Source organism: Miscanthus floridulus, chromosome 6, assembly GCF_019320115.1.
Source record: "Miscanthus floridulus cultivar M001 chromosome 6, ASM1932011v1, whole genome shotgun sequence".
In the NCBI taxonomy this organism is placed as follows: Eukaryota; Viridiplantae; Streptophyta; class Magnoliopsida; order Poales; family Poaceae; genus Miscanthus; species Miscanthus floridulus.
In genome coordinates, this window is record NC_089585.1 from 137,523,539 (window position 1) to 137,543,978 (window position 20,440).

The 20,440-nt window shown below is 47.7% G+C and overlaps 2 protein-coding genes and 1 pseudogene across 2 annotated transcripts; 1 reads left to right on the top strand and 2 right to left on the bottom strand.

Annotated features, from left to right (window-relative positions):
* The first annotated feature begins 6,240 nt into the window (after window positions 1–6,240).
* On the top strand, window positions 6,241–10,515 carry LOC136457094 (probable feruloyl esterase A). The gene is made up of 10 exons (XM_066457135.1): window positions 6,241–6,753; window positions 7,744–7,823; window positions 7,989–8,054; window positions 8,151–8,198; window positions 8,280–8,347; window positions 8,584–8,656; window positions 8,734–8,895; window positions 9,220–9,414; window positions 9,504–9,592; window positions 9,741–10,515. The coding sequence occupies exons 1-10, from the start codon at window positions 6,687–6,689 to the stop codon at window positions 9,928–9,930; spliced, it is 1,038 nt and encodes a 345-aa protein (XP_066313232.1). The 5' UTR covers window positions 6,241–6,686; the 3' UTR covers window positions 9,931–10,515.
* A 192-nt stretch (window positions 10,516–10,707) lies between these two features.
* On the bottom strand, window positions 10,708–12,707 carry LOC136459816 (6-phosphogluconate dehydrogenase, decarboxylating 1-like; annotated as a pseudogene).
* A 729-nt stretch (window positions 12,708–13,436) lies between these two features.
* Window positions 13,437–20,193, bottom strand: LOC136457095 (receptor-like cytoplasmic kinase 185). Its single transcript, XM_066457136.1, has 5 exons — window positions 19,767–20,193; window positions 17,137–17,333; window positions 16,780–16,969; window positions 14,967–15,358; window positions 13,437–14,759 (listed from the first exon to the last, which is right to left on the bottom strand). The coding sequence occupies exons 1-5, from the start codon at window positions 19,882–19,884 to the stop codon at window positions 14,178–14,180; spliced, it is 1,479 nt and encodes a 492-aa protein (XP_066313233.1). The 5' UTR covers window positions 19,885–20,193; the 3' UTR covers window positions 13,437–14,177.
* Window positions 20,194–20,440: the final 247 nt, after the last annotated feature.

The following is a 20,440-nucleotide window of genomic DNA, read 5'->3' on the forward strand; positions in this document are numbered from 1 at the left end:
GCGGTGGTGCGAAGGCTGTTCTGAGCTGGCCCACCACACTGGACACGCTGGGCCGTTGCCACTGTCTGCCTGTGAAAGGCTGATGGGCTCTCTGGCCTGTAGGGGATCGGATCTTTGGAGCCCGACCACTTTTCCCTCGGGCTGCTCTTCTAGGTCCAACGGTCCAGCCCACCAAGAACTTATGTCCACGTAACAGGAATTTCCATTCCCATATCAGTGTTTTGTTTTTAGCGACGATTTAGCATATCATTTTCTATATGTAATTAGACCTGTTTGATCCACCGGCTAAATTTTAGTTAGGCTGGATCTAAACAGTTCATTCCATTAGCGGCTAAAAGATCTCTCAGCTAATGGGAACTAGATAATCCCAGTAGATGTTCCAACCCAGTTAAAGACAGTTAAAACCGACGAAAGATGAAAATACCCTTCCGCAAAAACGCCCTCGACCGCGTGCTCCGGACACGTCCCCTTCCGCCAGCCTGTTCGTTTGGCTGTGGCTTGTCGTAAACGATCGTAAATTTTCAGCCGGAACAGTATTTTTCTCTCACACAAACCAGTCAGCAGTACTTCTTTACGAACCAGCAACGATACGAACCAGCCAACCGAACAGGCTCGTGCCAGTCTTCTTCTCCGCCGTACCCACTGTCTGTGAAAGGCTGATGTGCTCTCTGGCCTGTAGGTAGGCAAATTTGGGACCAGATCTTTGGAGCCCTACCACCTTTCCCTCGGACTGCTCTTCTAGGTCCAGCGATCCCCACCAAGAACCTATGTCCATGTGACATGAATTTCCATGCCCTTTCTCCTAAAAAAAATGAAATTCCATGCCCATGCCAGTGTTTTATTTTTAGCGACAAATTAATATATACGTAATAAAGAAGAAACAGAAGAGAAAAACCAAGGTGGCATCAGTCCCACGTCGGTAGCGACGTAGCGTAACAGCACCTGGGACCGATCCCATGTCAAAACTCAGTTAAAAGTTGTAACTGCATGCGGATGCGCTCGATCGGTCGGACCATGTCAAAAGACCACTGCAATGATAATAAGGCCAGTCCCAATGCAAGGTTTCACTTTTCGGTTTCCTAGACGTGAAATTAAGGCCCGGCTGACAGAATTTTGACTGAAACTGACTGAAAATACTGTTCCGACTGAATTGGTGTGAGAAAAAAAACACTATTCCAGCTAAAAAAAAAAGTCAAACAAGCCGAATATGAGGTAAGCCGAACGCGGCCGTGATATGAAAAGAGTCTCTCTCATTGCATAGTTTCATAGCACAGTTTTATGGATTATTTTAGTATTTCGTGGGTCCCACCGGTGTCTCTCTCTTCCTCTCTTCCACGCCGCCGGCAGGCTCCGGCCTCCACTCACCGACGAAAGCGGTCACTTCTATTTGGTTCAGGTCAAGTAAACGCACGTGCTTTGACATAGTAGCCGCGTCGGACGGCTGGCCGCCGGGCGGCGACGATGCAGATATATAAAATATATATAGATGGAGGATGCATCGCGACGCTCTTCTTCGTGCTCGTCACGCCGGGGCTGCTCTGCAAGATCACCGGCAGCGGCCGGGGCATCCCGAGTTCCACACCATGCGCACCAGCGGCGTCGCCATCTTCGTCCACACCGCTCGCACCCGTGCCTGCATCCGCGGCCGGCGGAGCTCACGCTTGCGCATGCGGCCGGCAGAGCCCCGCTCGTCGGAGCTCGCGCAGGCGCTCGTGTCCGCGGCCGGCGGCGTCCACACCCGGCCTCGCGCTCGCGCTCGCGGCCGCCATCCCCTCCAGCAGAGGCGGCCTCGTCCACGTCCGGCTTCCCCTCGCGCTCGCGGCTGCCATCACCTCCGGCAGCGGCCTCAGGAAGAAGTCAGGAATGGGATGAAACGTGAAAGAGTATTAGGGTTGTATAATACTTGGATTAACCATCAATAGACATAGTCAGTGTACATATATAGACCACAAGGGGAGCCACTAGGGGCAGGCCCATGGGCCGTATATCTACTGTCTAACACACCCCCACAGTCGGAACTGGGAGCACCGCGAACATTAAGACTGGACCTAAACTCTGTAAACACTGATGTCGGAAGTCCCTTGGTGAAGATGTCAGCATACTGCGAAGAGGTAGGGACATGCAGCACACGAACTTCTCCAAGGGCAACTCGCTCACGAACAAAGTGAAGATCAATCTCAACATGTTTGGTACGCTGGTGCTGAACTGGATTGGTGGAGAGATAAACAGCACTGACGTTGTCACAATAGACGATGGTGGCTCTGCGGAGAGGACAGCGAAGCTCACCGAGTAACTGACGCAGCCAACAAGCCTCGGCGACACCATTTGCCACACCACGGTACTCAGCTTCTGCACTCGAACGAGACACTGTTGCCTGACGCTTGGCAGACCATGAAATAAGATTGTCGCCAAGGAATACAGCAAAGCCAGAAGTCGAGCGGCGAGTGTCTGGACATCCTGCCCAGTCAGCATCAGAGTATACTGTAAGAGTGTCTGGTGCACTGCGAGAGAGGTGAAGTTGAGGGCGCCCTGCTTGAAGTTGCGGAACTCGGCGGAGAGGAGGAGGGCGCGTGATTCACGCTGCCCTAGGAATTCGTCGTCGAGGGCTTTCCAGGCGATGCGAGCGGAGGGCTCCTTGAGCATGACCTGCTGCTGTAGATCGGCGTAAGGGAAATGTCCAAGCATAGTGACAATGTTGACGCCAGAAGGCCGAGGCACCAAACACTCTTACAGTATACTCTGATGCTGACTGGGCAGGATGTCCAGACACTCGCCGCTCGACTTCTGGACATCCTGCCCAGTCAGCATCAGAGTATACTGTAAGAGTGTTTGGTGCCTCGGCCTTCTGGCGTCAACATTGTCACTATGCTTGGACATTTCCCTTACGCCGATCTACAGCAGCAGGTCATGCTCAAGGAGCCCTCCGCTCGCGTCGCCTGGAAAGCCCTCGACGACGAATTCCTAGGGCAGCGTGAATCACGCGCCCTCCTCCTCTCCGCCGAGTTCCGCAACTTCAAGCAGGGCGCCCTCAACTTCACCTCTCTCGCAGTGCACCAGACACTCTTACAGTATACTCTGATGCTGACTGGGCAGGATGTCCAGACACTCGCCGCTCGACTTCTGGCTTTGCTGTATTCCTTGGCGACAATCTTATTTCATGGTCTGCCAAGCGTCAGGCAACAGTGTCTCGTTCGAGTGCAGAAGTCGAGCGGCGAGTGTCTGGACATCCTGCCCAGTCAGCATCAGAGTATACTGTAAGAGCGTCTGGTGCACTGCGAGAGAGGTGAAGTTGAGGGCGCCCTGCTTGAAGTTGGGGAAGGGGCGCTGGAGTTTCAGATGCGACATCATATGGCGGAAGGTGCCATTGAGGCCGCGGATCAGCGTCATCACCAGCGTCCGGTCGCCGACGGGATCGCCGAACTCAGCGAGGGCGCTCGCCATCGTCTCCAACCGACGGCAGTGCACCAGACACTCTTACAGTATACTCTGATGCTGACTAGGCAGGATGTCCAGACACTCGCCGCTCGACTTCTGCACTCGAACGAGACACTGTTGCCTGACGCTTGGCAGACCATGAAATAAGATTGTCGCCAAGGAATACAGCAAAGCCAGAAGTCGAGCGGCGAGTGTCTGGACATCCTGCCCAGTTAGCATCAGAGTATACTGTAAGAGTGTCTGGTGCACTGCGAGAGAGGTGAAGTTGAGGGCGTCCTGCTTGAAGTTGCGGAACTCGGCGGAGAGGAGGAGGGCGCGTGATTCACGCTGCCCTAGGAATTCGTCGTCGAGGGCTTTCCAGGCGACGCGAGCGGAGGGCTCCTTGAGCATGACCTGCTGCTGTAGATCGGCGTAAGGGAAATGTCCAAGCATAGTGACAATGTTGACGCCAGAAGGCCGAGGCACCAAACACTCTTACAGTATACTCTGATGCCATGAAAGAGTATTAGGGTTGTATAATACTTGGATTAACCATCAATAGACATAGTCAGTGTACATATATAGACCACAAGGGGAGCCACTAGGGGTAGGCCCATGGGCCGTATATCTAGAACACGAAGGCTCCCTGGGAGTTTCATCCGATTCGCAACGTTTTGGAAACAACGCTCACTCCTTTCGTCCCATGAAACGTTTCCCTTCTATCTTTTCTTTGAAACATGCAAAAGTTCTATTTCTACTAACGTGGCACCATATTTAATATGCATGAAACCTCCATAAAACCTACAGTGAGACTGGCCTAACACGGCACCGTTTCGTGTGTCCAACGGTATCAAGGCATCGCAATTACTATTATTTTCTCATTATTGTCATCCTCTGCGTGGAACTCATCAACGTGGCATAAGAGAAAATTTTGCAAAAACTTGAACAAAACTATTAATATATACTCCGTATTTATAATACGAAATGAGTGTAACGATCCAATTGCTTCAAGCTATACAATTGACTTACGTGTACATGCGTGTAGCTGCACTGTTCATTTGATCGTATTTGGCTTATAAGCCATGGCTTATCAGCCAACAAACGATATTTTTCTCTCATACCAAACCAGCCAACAGGCTTGTAGGCTAAACCAGCCCAAACCAAGGCGTCGGCCTCTCTGTCCAGATTCCAGAAGCATGTTAACTTTGACGGAGTACTGGAGTAGTAAGATGAGCTATATTAGCATAGTGTATGTATCGGAGAAAATACAAATAAAAACATGTAGCGACAAATTTAAAAGCTAATGTACCGTTAACCTGAAGACAGATCAAATCAAAGCTGAGGCCTCGTTTTCAGAACGTTAGGGAAAGGAAAAGGTATCGATCGGTTCTGAAATTTGTGGTGGTTGCCACATGATCAAGTTACGTCGAGCTAATGCATAACCACCCCCAACAAACTGATAGATAGACGTGCACGGTTGCGTTGCGTTGCATTGCTTTGCATATGCATGCTCAAACAGAATTAAAACGGAATGATTTTCAGAAAGGAGGGAAATTCAAACGGAATAATCTGTTTGGTGTCTTGGCGAGGCAGGCCACTGGGTGAGGCTGATGGCTAACGCTCACCTCGTTCACCTCAAAGTTCCCATCATCGCACGCTTGCTCACCTACTCTTAACGTTTTCCTATTATATTTTCTTAATCTTATTACTCTCTCACACCTACAAATGATGTGATTCTAGTATAGCGCTAAATTATTTTTTTATTAAGATTTATAATACAAACTACCAAATAACTATATTAGATCTACCATTTTTTGAGCTAGACATTCTAGAGGTAATATGGAATTAATCAATGTCCTCTGCCTTGCTACCTCTTGAGAAATAATTGTGTGGTTTTGTAAAATGCAAGGGCGGTCACTAACTTTTTATGCGGTGTTATTTGGATCTTTAAACTCTTAAAATGTATTTATGTCCTTATATTGTAAGATGTAATCTAAGTTAAAATTGTTATTTTTAAGTCATCGAAGGCGTCACATTGCGTCATCTAAATCCAAACAAGTCCTATCACATGAAGATGCGGGTATAATCTTAGACACTCCTGATCTCCATGCTCTTTATCTTCCTCCACATCAAAGGACACAATGTCCTTAATACTCAGCAGCGAAGGCACGCAAGGTTGAAGCTATGCTCGCTAGCTGGATGGTCGCCATGGTAGAAACAAAGCGCGTGGAATTGGGTTCGACCACTGTAGCATTCATATCAGGGAGCTAATAGCAAGTCGGAACTCATTTTGACCCAGAGGATACACCGTGGCAAGTTTGAAGACTAAGATAACACCTTAAGGGCCCTGTTCACTTCTTTTATAACCCGTTTTTTTCAGCAAAACGAACGGGAGCAAGATAATCCTAGTGGCCTAAAAATATTAGGTCCTATTAGGTCCTTCGTTTCTAACTAAACTATAAGATGTTCTGATTTTTCTAGATACATTGTTTAGAAACAGTGCATATCTAAGTATAGAGCAAAATCTACATGTCTAGGAAAGTCAAAACGTCTTGTAATTAGGATCGGAGGAAGTATTTAAAGAATTAGTATCTAAATGACATTCATTTGAAATTTTGAGAACATTAAAATATACCGTAAGAACACTCGTTGGCCTGGCGGTAGTGCAGTGCTGTGCAGGAGACAGACCGATCAATGGTGAACAGCAAGATCTACTACTGGTACAGCCTTTCCTCGTCGTGGGTCAGTCTCCGATCGAGACGTACCCGGATCGAAATCCCGATAAGCTTCAGCGGGGCATCCATCCTCGTCATACCAACCCAGTGTTCGACTGTTCTTCCTCCCTCCCCTGTCTTCTCTGTATAAAAACACCACCACCGATCGTGGTTTCGTGCTCTGTCTCGCTTCGCTCCCTTAATTTATCACCAGTCCTAATTTATTTTATTTCTTATATAATCATATCATATCATAGCACCATACTAGTATTGATTTCGCTCGCCCTCCCTTCCCGACTGTTCCCGTGCCTCAGACCGGCTCGGATTGCTTGCTCTCGCTTGCTTGTGTCAGAATAAGATTCCGCGCAAGTTTGGATTCACCAAATCCACCGATCTCTCTCGCCCCGCGATCGCGCGCGGCGGAATTTCGGCCTGGGCGGGCTGGGCGCCGCCGATTCGGGCGTCTCCGGAAAGGTGAACCCCAGTGTGGTGCGCCCCCAAATCTCAGCTGCTTTCCTGCACTGTCCTCTGTTGTGGCTTCATCCTTTCATTCAGGGGATGGGGCGCCGCGGGTTGCTCACGGCCGCGCTTCTGCTGTGCTTCCTCGCTGTTTGCTCCGGGAGAGGTGAGACCAGTCACTCCACCTTTTCTGTTTATTGGTCGCCAGCATTTAGAGGTGCTTGTTGCCCTTCATTTGGTTGGATTTGCTGTGAGGATGGGACTTGGGAGTATATCTGTGGAAGGGAACCATATGCAAAGAACAGATGAGATACTGTTAGTGCGTCTGTTTCTCAGAAGTCTCTTAACAATCTGGAAAGGCGTTTAGATTTCAAAGGTTGATTAAATAAATCAGCGCAGATTATCATGCTACTTACTATGCAGACACATGTTCTGCCAATGCTTTTACACAGCTACAGTACGTTTTTTGTAGTATAAAATTTGCCTTGTCCTTGCATTTCGATTCTTCAGGTTTCCTTTTAGTAGTATAATAAAATCTGCATTGTCCTTGCATTTAGATTCTTCAAGGTTGAAAAACAACGTTGGAGCCGTGCAGCGGCGGAGCCAAGATTTATACTCAGGGGGGCCGGCCGTCAAGAATTATACTTAGGGGGGGGGCGGCTCGGTCTTTTTCATTGCGATAATTTTATTATCTAGTTGTGTTTTGTATGATTATATTATCTAGAAGATATTAATAGGTATATATGACAAGAATTTTATATAATCTCCCTCTTAATATAAATAAAAAATATTAAATCATACTACTAATTTTTTTTTGTTGTGAAACATTTGGGGGGGGGGGGGCATGGCCCCTGCCAGCCCCCCCTTGGCTCCGCCAGTGGAGCCGTGACTTGTCGGCATGGTTCTGTAGCCTACTCATAGTCAGTTTCACTCTAACAAGCAACAGTTGCGTACAGATTTGGTTCAAAGACATCAACATATGCCCACTTCAATAAAAAAAAAATTCTGTGCAGTTATACTTTTCCTTCATTTTTCCATGTTACATACTTTTTCTTTCTGCTAGTTAGTTTGTCTCCACGTATTCATCGTGTTCCATATTACTCCACAGTAATTTCTCAATGAAACTTTGCTGTAACACTTTGCTTTTGTCAAATAGAACTTACGACCAAACAGAACCCTTCCACTACCATATACAACTCGACTCTTGCCCAGATACTTGTGGAGTATACTGCTGCAGTAAGTTCATTTACCTCCCCCCCCCCCCCCCTACTTCTTCCTCAATATTCAACTTCTTAGACTGTTTCCTCAAAATTCATACAGAAATATGCCACAGTTATTTAGGGTTGTGCCTTTTCTTTATTGTGTTTGTGTTTTGGAGTTAAACATTACGGTATTTTGCAGATCTATACTGCTGATTTGACAGAATTGTTTACTTGGACATGTGCCAGATGCGGTGACTTGATCAAGGTAAACCTTCACTACCACTCATGTGCATTCTGAGTTTTGTTGCCCCACCCCATGCAATGTTGGAGATAGATGATGGAATTTTATTGGATGGCCTAGGGGTTCGAGATGATAGAGATCATTGTAGATGTCGAGAACTGCTTGCAGGTTCTTCTCTACTTGCTTTACTCATACCATTATCTCCCGGTCTTATAGTATACTCATCCTGTTTTTAATGAATATAAACAGGCATATGTTGGTTTTGCCAGTGATATAAATGCCGTCGTTGTTGTTTTTAGAGGAACTCAAGAGAACAGGTACTGAGCTCATATCCTGTTTTGCTTAGTTCTTAAACATGCTATTCTCATCTCAACTCAGAACTCTGCCATTTCAAATCTCCATTAATCAACCAATTATGTACTACTATGGTTCATTCGTATACATTTATCTTTTAGAAGTACTTTGACCTTTAGTTGACAGCTTGTCATATCTGTGTGCAATGTGTAAAATGTACTTCTGTTACCCCAACTATATTGTTTGTCCAATTTCTCAGCATCCAGAATTGGATAGAGGACTTGTTATGGAAACAACTGGATCTTGACTACCCTGGCATGCCTGAAGCAATGGTGAGTATGTTTAAGGATTATATTTAAACAGCATTCGTGGCAAACCCAATTCATACTATTGTTCTGCCTGGTTATAGGTGCACCGAGGGTTTTATGCTGCTTACCACAACACGACACTACGTGATGGAGTAGTCAGTGGTATTCAAAAGACTAGGGAAGCTTACGGAGATATTCCAATCATGATCACGGGGCATTCAATGGGTGGAGCTATTGCTTCATTTTGTGCGCTCGATCTTGTTGTGAGTACTGAACCTTGCCCGAAGCATATGCTATTTAAGCTTCTCTTCATTCTTCATAAATTTATGCTCGGTGGCAATATTTGCAGGCATTGAGTTAGCCTGTTGTAGGGATAATGCTTCGTCTTTCATTTAGCAATCTAAAGCTTGTTTTGAGTTTCGGATAATCTTCCACATGTCTGAACAGTTAGGATTTTACCATAAATATAGCTTTAAATAAAATGTTGGGAGTGCCATGTTTCCTAAAAAGAAGAGAATATTTCTCCATAATTTTCTTCCTTCTTGTTTAGCTTCTACACCCAAAAATAAATGTCTATGTTCTTTTAGGTGAACTACGGTTTGGATGGCGTAAAATTGATGACGTTTGGGCAGCCCCGTATTGGCAATGCTGCGTTTGCTTCTTATTTCAAGACATACTTGCCTCAAGCAATTCGAGTTACTCATGCCCACGATATCGTGCCTCACCTGCCACCGTACTTCGCATTCTTCCCACAGAAGACCTACCATCACTTCCCAAGAGAGGTATTGTACTTTGCTACTTCTACAGATATGTGGCATTCCTTGTTTGTATGCTCCCCTAGACTCATATACTTTATTGTTTATTTATTCAGGTCTGGGTCCATAATGTTGGATTAGGAACCCTAGTGTACTCTGTAGAAAAGATCTGCGACGATTCTGGTGAAGACCCTACATGCTGCAGGTCCTCTATCTCTCTCAGATGAAAGAACACAACAGATTCATTGTTAGCATTTACTTTTGTCCATCTCCAATTATAATGGCAGGCTTCAAATTTTCCCTTTAACTTATGGGTGCTTTCCATATTTGTTTTTGCATTTTTCGGTGTTCAGGTCAGTAATTGGAAACAGCGTGCGTGACCATATATACTATCTTGGCGTCAGCATGCATGCAGAAGACTGGAGCTCCTGCAGAATCGTCATGGACTACAGCAGATTGCAGTATCAGATGGACCTCAAAGGTAATCTCGTATTGTCGAAGCAGCCTGGTTTGTCGAATGACACAGGATTCAGTGCCCAGTGAACCAGTGTATGATTTGTATAGTATAATAGCATCACGAATCAGTAATGTTCAGTGCTAGTGCTGCACATATGTTCCCTCTCACCTCCATTGTGATGCTGGCTGTTGAATTGTTAATGCATCAAAGAGAGGGTTGGGAACGAGCATGCCGATTCGGAGATGCTTGCTGTGATTACGTAATGTATTGTTCAGTTTGCAAATATAAATGCCGACATTTGACAAATGCATCTGAAAAATCAACAGTGCATCCAATTTGGCATGAGCAACAATACAACTCGGAGCATTCGTCTTTCTTATAAACGGGGAGTGTGAACATTCGTGAAATGACACTAATGCTGAGCTTTTGCAAAGTTGCCCATCAGGCCTAGTTTGGATGTGCAGGGCCTGGGAAAATTAGCCAACAGTTCAGCGCTGCAAACGGAGAAGAGAAAAACTACTACAGGAGAGAATTTTTGTCAAGGCACAGGAAAATATATTGATTGGCCAACAGACAGAGAACTAAACACAAGCATGTCAAAATGCTTCTATTCATGTTATTACAAAGATAAACAGCAAATTTCCGGCAAATATAATGTTCTTCATCTGGTACTGCTTAGCTCTTACAAGAAAACAATGGGAGCAACTTTGGACTTCCTGACCTAAATTAAGCACTGCGCATGGAAAATAAAATTAAACCACAGTTCCTCCCCTGCAAGCAGTATATGATTGATTACTCGGCAGCATATGTAAACACGAAATCATGTTCTATCGTGTTGTAAGTGCCGTCAGCAGAGCAGCAACTCAGATCTTGGAGTTGCGCGCGATCTTGAACCACTCAGTCCGGAAAGAACCAGGCATGTCAACCCTCTCATAGGTGTGAGCCCCGAAGTAGTCCCTCTGTGCCTGCACCAGGTTGGCAGGAAGCCTGTCCCTGCGGTATGAGTCGAAGTAGGCCAGACTTGCAGACATGCCTGGGGTGCTAACACCATTGTTGATGGCTAGGCAGACAACCCTGCGCCAGGCAGCTTGCCTGTCCATGATCTCCTGGGCAAACTCAGGGTCAACAAGGAGGTTGGCAAGGTTGGAGTTCCTATCGTAAGCCTTCTTGATGCAGTCGAGGAAGATGGCACGGATGATGCACCCTCCCTTCCAGATCCTCGCTAGCTCACCAAGGTTGAGGCCCCATCCTTTCTCTGAGCTATTGGCCTTGATGATGTTCATGCCTGTGCGTAACTGCAGATCTTGGAGGCATAGAGAGCTTGCCTCACATCTTCGATCAGCTGTGCCTTGTCCACCGGCAGGCCAGTGGAGCAGTCACCCTGGAAGATTTTGGAAGCCTCCACCCGCTCGTCCTTCAGACCGCTGAGGAACCTGGAGTCCAAGGATGCCTCAATTGTAGGAGCAGCTACAGAAAGTTCAGCAGCCTGCTGGACTGTCCATTTCCCAGTTCCCTTCATCCCAGTCTTGTCCAGGACCTTGTCTACCAGGTAGCCTTCACCCTGCTCATCCTTGATACCAAAGATGTCGGCCGTGATCTCAATCAAGAAACTGAGGAGCTCACCCTTGTTCCACTCAGAGAACACCTGCTGCAGTTCGCTGTTTGTGAGCTTACCGACCAACTTGAGAACATCATATGCCTCAGCGATAAGTTGCATGTCACCATATTCAATTCCATTGTGAACCATCTTGACAAAGTTGCCTGATCCACCTTTTCCAATATATGTGACGCATGGGCCACTATCAGGTACCTGAGCAGCCACCTTGAGAAGAATATCTTTGATGTACTTGTATGCCTCGAAGGAGCCTCCGGGCATCAAGGACGGGCCATTGCGGGCACCCTCCTCTCCGTGTTCTCATACCATTCATTGCCACCATCAATGATACAGTCTCCGTGCTCAAGGTGCGCCGCGAGCGTAGCAATGGTCTGGTCCACCAGCGCCCCAGCCTTGACGAGCATGATGACGACACGGGGCTTCTGGATGGAGCTCACAAAGGACACGGGGTCATGGAAACCAAATACGGGGAGGTTTCCTTCCACCTTGGCACGTTGCACGGTCTCATCAACCTTGGAGGTCATCCTGTTGTAGACCGAGATGGGAACCCTTTCTCCGCGATGTTGAGGGCAAGGTTCTGTCCCATGACTGCGAGGCCGGCGAGACCAATTCTCGTGAGAGCCATCTTCTACCTGGACACACAAGCACCAAAAACATCAGGTTTATGAATCAGAATGCAGGCCACACAGACCTTAGTCCAAATGTAACAGAGGATATGCACTTTCTTTGGACCTCTATTAGTGCCTGGTGCGAGGGACAGAGCATACTAGTCCATCATGAGCTAGATACTGTGAATTTTGAAGGGACGACACCATCTCTATGTTTGTACTAATTATGCGCACGCGAGGAACAAGGCGGCGACTTGACCCATTCCGTTCCTCAAACAAGGCATATTGGTAACGAGCATTTTTCGAAACCAAACAACCCATTAAAGATCCCTGGCCGTGCACGTGAAGAACCAGGAGGAAGAAGCGTCATCCTTAGCGCTAGCAGTTTGTTGTGAACAAAAGATTCAGATGAATGCAGTGACCGAGTGCTATGAGCTGACTGACTGATGGCAAGGATGTCTGACACAGCATGTTAAAGATTTGAGCTCTAAAGATTTCGAAGGTAACTCCGAACTCCCCTTCCCCTGCTAGGTGAGGTGGACCACAGTAGTATGCGTTTCAATTCACCCCAGCAACCTAAAGGACTATTTTAACCGTAGCCGAATCTACAGAAGAAATCTATCTTCTCCTGCATAAAAAGCCCGTCCACAGTAGTGGTAGTGGCTGGCTACCACTACCAGCAAACAAAAAAGGCAGTCGTCTCCTCCCGAGCAGAACCGAACGTAACGTAACAGCAGATTCGCCCGCGCTACCCTGTTAGGGCATCCTGCCGATGATTGACGAACGAAACGAGGTGCAAACCGGCGCGAATCGCGCTGGTGTGGGACTGGGGTGCCACCTACCCCCGCGGTGGACCTACACGGCCCATTGCTGACCCAGGGTCCATGTACTAGTGTGTGTACTACTAATTTTCTTCCACGTTACTCTCTCACACGACCCGGGGAGGAGGGACCCACACGCGCCGGGCCCCTCACGGCCAGCCGCCGCGATGGGTGGGTAGGGTAGGCGAGTCAAACATAACCTGACATGTGGGCCCTGGTCCCGCGCACCAGCCAGTGATTTCGGATCTTGGCGAAATGGCTACCTGCCGCTGCCGTGATCATCATCAAATTGGCCTCTTTTCTTCTGTTCTTCATCGTCTTCGTTTCCAATTGTTCAGATGCCGATCTGGTATGGTCAGCGCTGAATCGCCGCCGTACCAGCGCCACCTGCCCACCCAGGTGTGCCACGCCGGCGGCTTCAGCAAACCGTGCGGCCACCAATGCCAATCTGCCGCCGGCCGGCCGGCCAGCCGCCGCCCCGGGCGGCCGAGCGGCTCGACGCGTGCAGAGCAGTCGTCAGCACGGATTGGCGCGCCGCGCAAGGATCACAACATGGTCATACAGACATTGCAACTGTTCTGGGAAGCGGCAACTCTAACATAAAACAGTTGCTGTACTACTCAACAACATCGCCTATCCTACATTTCAGCTCTGAACTCCCAAAGGGGGGAGGAAGAAGCAGCTGGCCAGCAGCAGCAGCAGCAGCTTCAAAGGCCTCTCAGGTAGCCAAACCTGACACAATTGCTCTTACACATACACATACACATACACATACACATACACATACACATACACATACACATACACATGTTGCCCTGCTCGCTTGGCTGATAAGCCATGGCTAAAAGTACTGTTGACTGATTTGTTGTGAGAGAAAAATACTATTCGTTGACAGAAAAAGTACGGCTTATAAACCAAGCGAACAGGGCGACAAAGAGGATACATGCAGTTGAACATACTCAGCATTTAGCCGCCAAAACAAAAACAACTCACCAATGTGGCAATGTGACTCCGCGCCCCACCTCTCTTCACTCACCTGTCTACCTCTGACTGAATCCTACAGGCTCCTCCTGAGGCTCCCTGAAAGCATGACGCATGTCACATTCGCAAGGAATGGACACCAGGAGAATTGCATTTGCCACAGGAGGGCAAGAAAAGCCTTATTCACAGACACTCGGGACCAAGTAGCACCGGCGCCATGTCCCAAGATCGGGGATCCGACTGGAGCTGATGAGTGAACTCAACCCATGGCGGGTCTGGAATGATGCCTGGAATGGAACCTGACGGCTTCACTCATGTGTGCTGTCGAAGCTACCATGGCCATTTGTTCGGTCCCTTGAATTCTCCCCCCACACCCTGGCCTCCGCAACAGCGCGCTGTCTGTCAGTGGCCCTTGGAGCTTCTCTTCTTCTTCCGGTCTGAGCTGGACTTCCCACTTGCGACCCGGTCAGGTCCATGTCATCCAGGCCTGATCGTCGGCCAGAGTCGCTGGTAGAGCTAGTCCTGCTAACCTCTGCTCCATACTTGGATGCCCTGGCCGCATCCCTCCTCCGCGGGTCTGGAGAATGATGATTATTAGGCGAGCGCACACTGCGCTGGTCTTCGTTCCATCCAGCAGGGTTTCTGGCCCTGGGGGTTGATGAATTGCTCCGGCTGTGTTGAACAGGGGCATTTGGGTCATATGCCTGAGAAGCGAGATATGAGAGAGCAGTGACGACATCCCCGATGTGAGGGCGTGTAGCAGCTTGCTCTTGCAAGCACATGGCAGCAACAGCCAAGGCCTGATATAGACCCCTCATAGGGAAGCGGCCCTGAAGCATTGGATCAGCCATTTTAGGGAATTTCCTTCGGTCCTTGAACAGTGGACGAGCCTGCAGATTAGATGAAGTGTATTAGTTGTCCAGATAAAACTGTCTACAAACAGACGTTTCTGTTTTAAAGGCTGTGGCAGTATCAATCTATCAGATAGCAGTTTCAGATGAGTTGGAAGAACTATGAGGCATTCATTTATAAGCACACATAGGTGCTTTACTGACATAAAAAAAGGCTACATGCGATGAAATAAGATAGAAACATACCCATGCCACTAGGTTTTGCTCCCCCTGGACCTTGGTGTTGTCAATTGCTTTACGCCCTGTGATGAGTTCAAGGAACACGACACCAAAGCTATAAACATCCGATTTAACTGTCAGCTGCCCAGTCATTGCATATTCTGGGGCACAGTAGCCATATGTACCCATCACACGTGTTGAAACATGGGTCTTGTCACCAACTGGACCAAGTTTTGCAAGGCCAAAGTCTGATAGCTTCGGATGAAATCCTTCTCCAAGAAGAATGTTTGATGACTTAAAATCTCGGTAAATAACTGGAGGGCTTGCCTTGTCATGAAGGTACTCTAAGCCCTTAGCTGCACCTGCAGCTATCTTCATCCTTGTGTTCCAGTCAAGAGGTTCTTTATCTGGTGGAAGATCTATACAAATAAACAAATAAATACTATTCAGTACAAGACCGTGAGCTGACTGCAAAGAATTGGAAGAGCAAAAAAAGGAAAGAAAGAAAGAAAGAAAAGAATATCAACTCTAGTCAGAAGAAACTGTCTACATATGGTTTAACACTTTTTATGTTCGTAGCAAGCTTTATCCAAAGGTCTGGCTAAATACAAACAGAAGTCCCAGGCAAACATCAACAGATTCATTTTAGCAGGCCCGTCCCATGGGGGAGGGCAGGCAGTGCGACGCCCGGGGGCCCATGGCACTAGGGGCCCATGAGTATACGTATATGTAGTACATGTATTTGGCTCCATACGGTCACGTCCAGTTCAGTCTGCGGCTCTGCGCGGCAACCCTTTCCTATTCGCGACTCCGCGTCAAAGCATGCGTGCTGTTGCGCCGCGGCGGCTGTTCCGGCGTTCCCAAATCCTGAAATCCCGATTTCCGTAATCTGGAATCCCGTGATCCCAGCAGGCGCCCACTAACCCAGCTGCGCTGCAGTCCCTTCATCCCTGTCCCCGACTATCTGCGGTAAGTGATTATGGTTTCAGTTCATCAGTATTTATTGTTTGTTCGATCTGAAAACTTCAGTTTCTTTTTTACCTTGCAATCCAATACATACAGGCATCAAGCGATAGTGCAGCGAATTGTTGATCTATTAGTTTAATTATTTAATTCATCAAGGAACTTATGGACATGCCACAGGCAGCAGGCTGCCCATAATTTGTTTTAAATTTTAAGTCATTTCATGGATTTCACCGTTCTTTAAGCTTCTTTGATGTATTGTCGTTTTTTAACAAACTATAATTTGCGAGTTAACTCTTATTACCAGTAGTACTATATAGTTCAATCTCGTGATATTAAAATATTAGATTGCTGGAACTTCATTGTCTTGTTTGCCCAAGGGCCCTAGAAATTGTTGGGACGGCCCTGCATTTTAGCGTATGAAAAGCCAACTTCTCCTGAGTTAGACCGATGAAGTCTGGGGGTTGATGAACCCCCACACCCCACCTTCCACCCCCCGCCCCATCACCAGTTCAGGTTCGAAGGCTGGCACAAACTTCTTAAGAACAAAATCAGGGGGACGTTTCTCCCTCCAGTCGAGTTTTTTTTTTTTTAATTTATAGATAGCGTATAAAAGAATTACATGGGCAGGCACACGATATAAAAATTTAGCACCCCAACCTTAAACGATAGGCCCATTAGTAGTACAACATATATGCAGGTCATTTCAAGCTGAACCAAGAATTACGATCTATCAACCTAAGCACACAGTTATAGTCATGCTATGTATAAAATAGATTTAACAGTCAGATGAAGCATGCCACTATGCTTCATTACATTGCTACAGGCACTCATGGAATATTCGGAAGACTAGATGACAAAGAGGAGATACACAAACCATGCAGATGATCTTCTAGTGATCCCAATGGCATAAACTCATAAACAAGAAGGCGTTGGTCACCATCAGCACAGTATCCAATTAGACTGACCAGGTTAGTGTGATGTAAGAGACTGAGCATGAGAACCTCAACCAGAAATTCCCTATTTCCTTGGAGACCATTACGATCAAGTTGCTTCACAGCAACAGCCTGGAAGTAAAACTCTGTTAGTATCCAGGACTAATCCAGGGCGTAAGTATAATCGTTATGTTAGCATTGTCTACCAACATTTCACTTGCTGTTTCAATTCAGGAGTCAAATTTGAGAGGGTTTAGCTTTACAGACAAAATGTCAATGCATCTTTCAGAGAGACTTACCTGCCCATTCTCCAAGCGTCCTTTATATACACGACCAAAACCTCCCTCCCCTAAAAGGCAATCTTGCCTGAAGTTCTTAGTGGCTGCAGCAAGTTCACGAAAAGTGAAAGTCTGTGCTGCAATATTTTGACTATTCCCATCCCTATGGATGATTAGATCCTTCTTAGAGTCTGGTCCACCCTGTGATCTTGATTTATCTAAGCAAGAAGAAAGAAAACATACATTGGATCAGTAGCAGTTACGTTCAACAATTCAACATTTAAAAAAGGTGCATAACTCAGAAAAGTAGAACTATATCAATAGAAATGTGGAACCATGGTTATCAAGGCGGTAAAGCGAGCCATGGCGACTCAATACCACTTTGGTGAGTGAGGGGTGAGGCGAGGCGAGGCCATACTAAGGTAAGGAAATGCAAGACATCAGCATGAAGGAGGAAGAATAGGAAAAAAGAAAAGGAAAAGAAGGAAGGAAGGAAGGAGTAAGAAGTGGGCTGGCTCAGTCCACCAGGCAGCCCATGTGCCCCTCGCCTGCATATACATCACGATCCAGAGGCATCCCTCACTCACTCACTCGCTCACTCATTCTCCAGAGCTGTTGTTCTGCCTCTGCCTCCGCCCCTGCCCCCACCCTTACTCTTGCTTCCCTCTCTGAGTCTCTGTCTTCTCCAGATGCGCTGCCGCCAACCGCAACCTCTCCAATTTCTTTCACTTCCATCACTGTCCTGCGCCCTCAGACCAACCGCCAACACCGTCGCATTCCAGATTGAGCGATTGGCAAGTGAGGATGGAAGAAATCAAGCGAGCAGCAGCGGAATCGAGCAGGAGAAGGCAGAATCGAGTGGGATAGGAGCAGCATCGAGTGGGAGATGGCGCAATCGAGTGGGTGGCGGCATGCGCATAAGGCGACAGGGCGACGCTTTGCCTCTATCGTGGCCCCTAACCGCTTCAGCGCTTAAGTAATAGCCTAGCGTGGAACAAAGGCAAAATACGAATATAATATCCCCTGCAACTTTAGATGGTGCATTTCACTTTTAACTTTTAAGGATACATTTACTTGTACATAGACTCATAATAGCAGTTGTTTTATCCTAGTATGTTCCTCATCCCTGCAGCAACAATAAAACCGTGTAAGAAGCTATGCAGCCAACCCAAGAAAGTTCGGTCGAGGCATCATCACAAGGATGTAATGGGCAAGGAAGTACTACCTATGACTATAAACCCCCATCACTGATCTCTTTTGTACAGTGCTGAAGGACACCATAACCCATCCAACATTTTACAATATAAAACCACCAAATCACTGCAGACAAATTGCACATCACACACATTGAGAGCTGTCTAGGTGGGGAAAAAACTTTGGTGTAGGGTCCAAACACATCCCCTACGATTCTAGATGGTCCATTGCACTTTGAAGGATACATTTGGTTGTATAAATAGACTCATAAAAATAGGTGTTTTATCCTCGTATGTTCCTCTTCCCCACAGCAGCAAAAATGTTGTGTAAGAAGCTATGGCGTCGGCCCAAGAAAAGAAAGTTCAGTTCATGAATCAATAGCTAAGCTTGACATCAAGATCACACGGATCAAATGTCAAGGCGGAGCAAGTACAACCTATATAGCTATTATATAATACACCCCCATCCCTGATCTTTTACCTACACTGCAGAAGGCCACCACCATAACCCATCCAGCATTTCTCAATATGAAACCACCAAATCACTACACAATTTGCACAGCACACACACAGCCAGGAAGGGAGCTGCCTAGGTGGGGGAAAAAATACTCTTGTGTAGAGTCCAAGCACATCCCAATAGTCTAAACAGTAGAATACCTAGATCCTATCGACTATTAACAAATTCCAAGGGCTGCAGCAACGTATCCATGAGTTTGTACCAGGTCACCGATATTGAATAGGTACTGAGATTCGTGGCACCCATACCCAGAAAACAAATACTCCCAGGCCTTGTTTAGATTGCAATTTTTTGCAATCTAGATACTGTAGCACGTTTCGTTTGTATCTGACAAACTTTGTCCGATCATGGACTAACTAGGCTCAAAAGATTCATCTCGTGATTTACAATCAAACTGTGCGATTAGTTATTTTTTTTACCTACATTTAATGCTCCATACATGCGTCCAAAAATTGATGTGACGGAGAGAGTGAAAAAACTTAGAATTTGGAGGTAATCTAAACAAGACCCTACTACTTCGGAGTCCGGACACCATATGTCTGTATCCAGACAGCCCAACGCGGTTTCAGACACCCTTCACGGACGACGCGCACTGGTAACGCAGTAACGCTGGAGGTAGAGTTAAATGCCAAGAGGCACAAAGGAAATGAGAACCCAACACCACCAGCACCGGTTCCCGTGGTTTCCCCGACCAAACAAACGAAGCACAAGGCAGGGTTCCCCCGATCCACAGCCGCCACTAGTGTCTCACCGGAACGATCGCAGCTGATTCTACCCACGGAGCTCGTGGCACGCCGTACGCGCACGCGCAGGTAGACTAGCCTAGCCTAGCCTAGCCTAGCAAGCAACGGGGAGCAAGCCTAGACTAGCCGAGAGAGCAGAGCGGAGCGAGGGAGGGACGGGTCCGAGATCCAGGTCCAGGTCCAGCCGCCGTAGCGTACCTGATCCGACGCGTGCCACCGCGCGATCCGGCGGGGCGTCATTGCCGGCGCCAGCGGCGGGGGGCTTCCTGGCCTCCCCGTCCTGCGCCGCCGACCCGAAGCAGACGAAGCAGCTCATCGGCGACGCTGACGCCTCCGCGGGAGAGAGACCGGCGGCGGGGAAGCGGCCGAGCCGGCGAGGGGGGAGCAGGGAGCTCCTCCCCCGATCTGCGGGCCGGGACGGGACGGGAGCGAGGCCTCTTCCCTGACCGACGCCGCAACTGGAAGCAGGCTATTGGCCCAATTCGGGAGGGAGCGGAGGAGATTAGGGGGAGGGAGGCGCGGTGCCGTGGAGGGACTACGGGAGCGGGGTGAAAGCTACAGCTACAGCTACAGGAAGGAGGAGGGGGGAGAAGGAGAAATATGAGGCTGGGGGCAAGGCAAGTGCAGGCAGGCGGAGCAAAAGTCAGCTCTGCTCAGCAGCGGGCACGGTGAGGAGAGAGAAAGAAGGAAAGGGATCTTTGGCACGGCAGGGCACATCCGGTTTCATTCGTCTATCCTGCCTGCCGCCTCTTGCGTTTATGGGGTGGTAGTAAGGGCACCTTTGGATTTACTACGCTACTCATCGACGGTTTTTTTTTATACCTCAGTCAAAAAATCAATTCTATATATTCTTTGTTAAAGTAATTAAAGTT

What these genes read in the sequence shown, in the direction of transcription:
- LOC136457094 (XM_066457135.1), top strand. Translation starts at nt 6,687, where the DNA reads ATGGGGCGCCGCGGGTTGCTCACGGCCGCGCTTCTGCTGTGCTTCCTC. An exon ending in TTGTGGAGTATACTGCTGCA is followed by an intron (nt 7,824 to 7,988) that starts GTAAGTTCATTT and finishes GGTATTTTGCAG; the next exon opens with ATCTATACTGCTGATTTGAC. An exon ending in CTGGCATGCCTGAAGCAATG is followed by an intron (nt 8,657 to 8,733) that starts GTGAGTATGTTT and finishes GCCTGGTTATAG; the next exon opens with GTGCACCGAGGGTTTTATGC.
- LOC136457095 (XM_066457136.1), bottom strand. Translation starts at nt 19,884, where the DNA reads ATGAGCTGCTTCGTCTGCTTCGGGTCGGCGGCGCAGGACGGGGAGGCC. An exon ending in GGTGGCACGCGTCGGATCAG is followed by an intron (nt 17,334 to 19,766) that starts GTACGCTACGGC and finishes CTTCTTGCTTAG; the next exon opens with ATAAATCAAGATCACAGGGT. An exon ending in GACGCTTGGAGAATGGGCAG is followed by an intron (nt 16,970 to 17,136) that starts GTAAGTCTCTCT and finishes TTTTACTTCCAG; the next exon opens with GCTGTTGCTGTGAAGCAACT.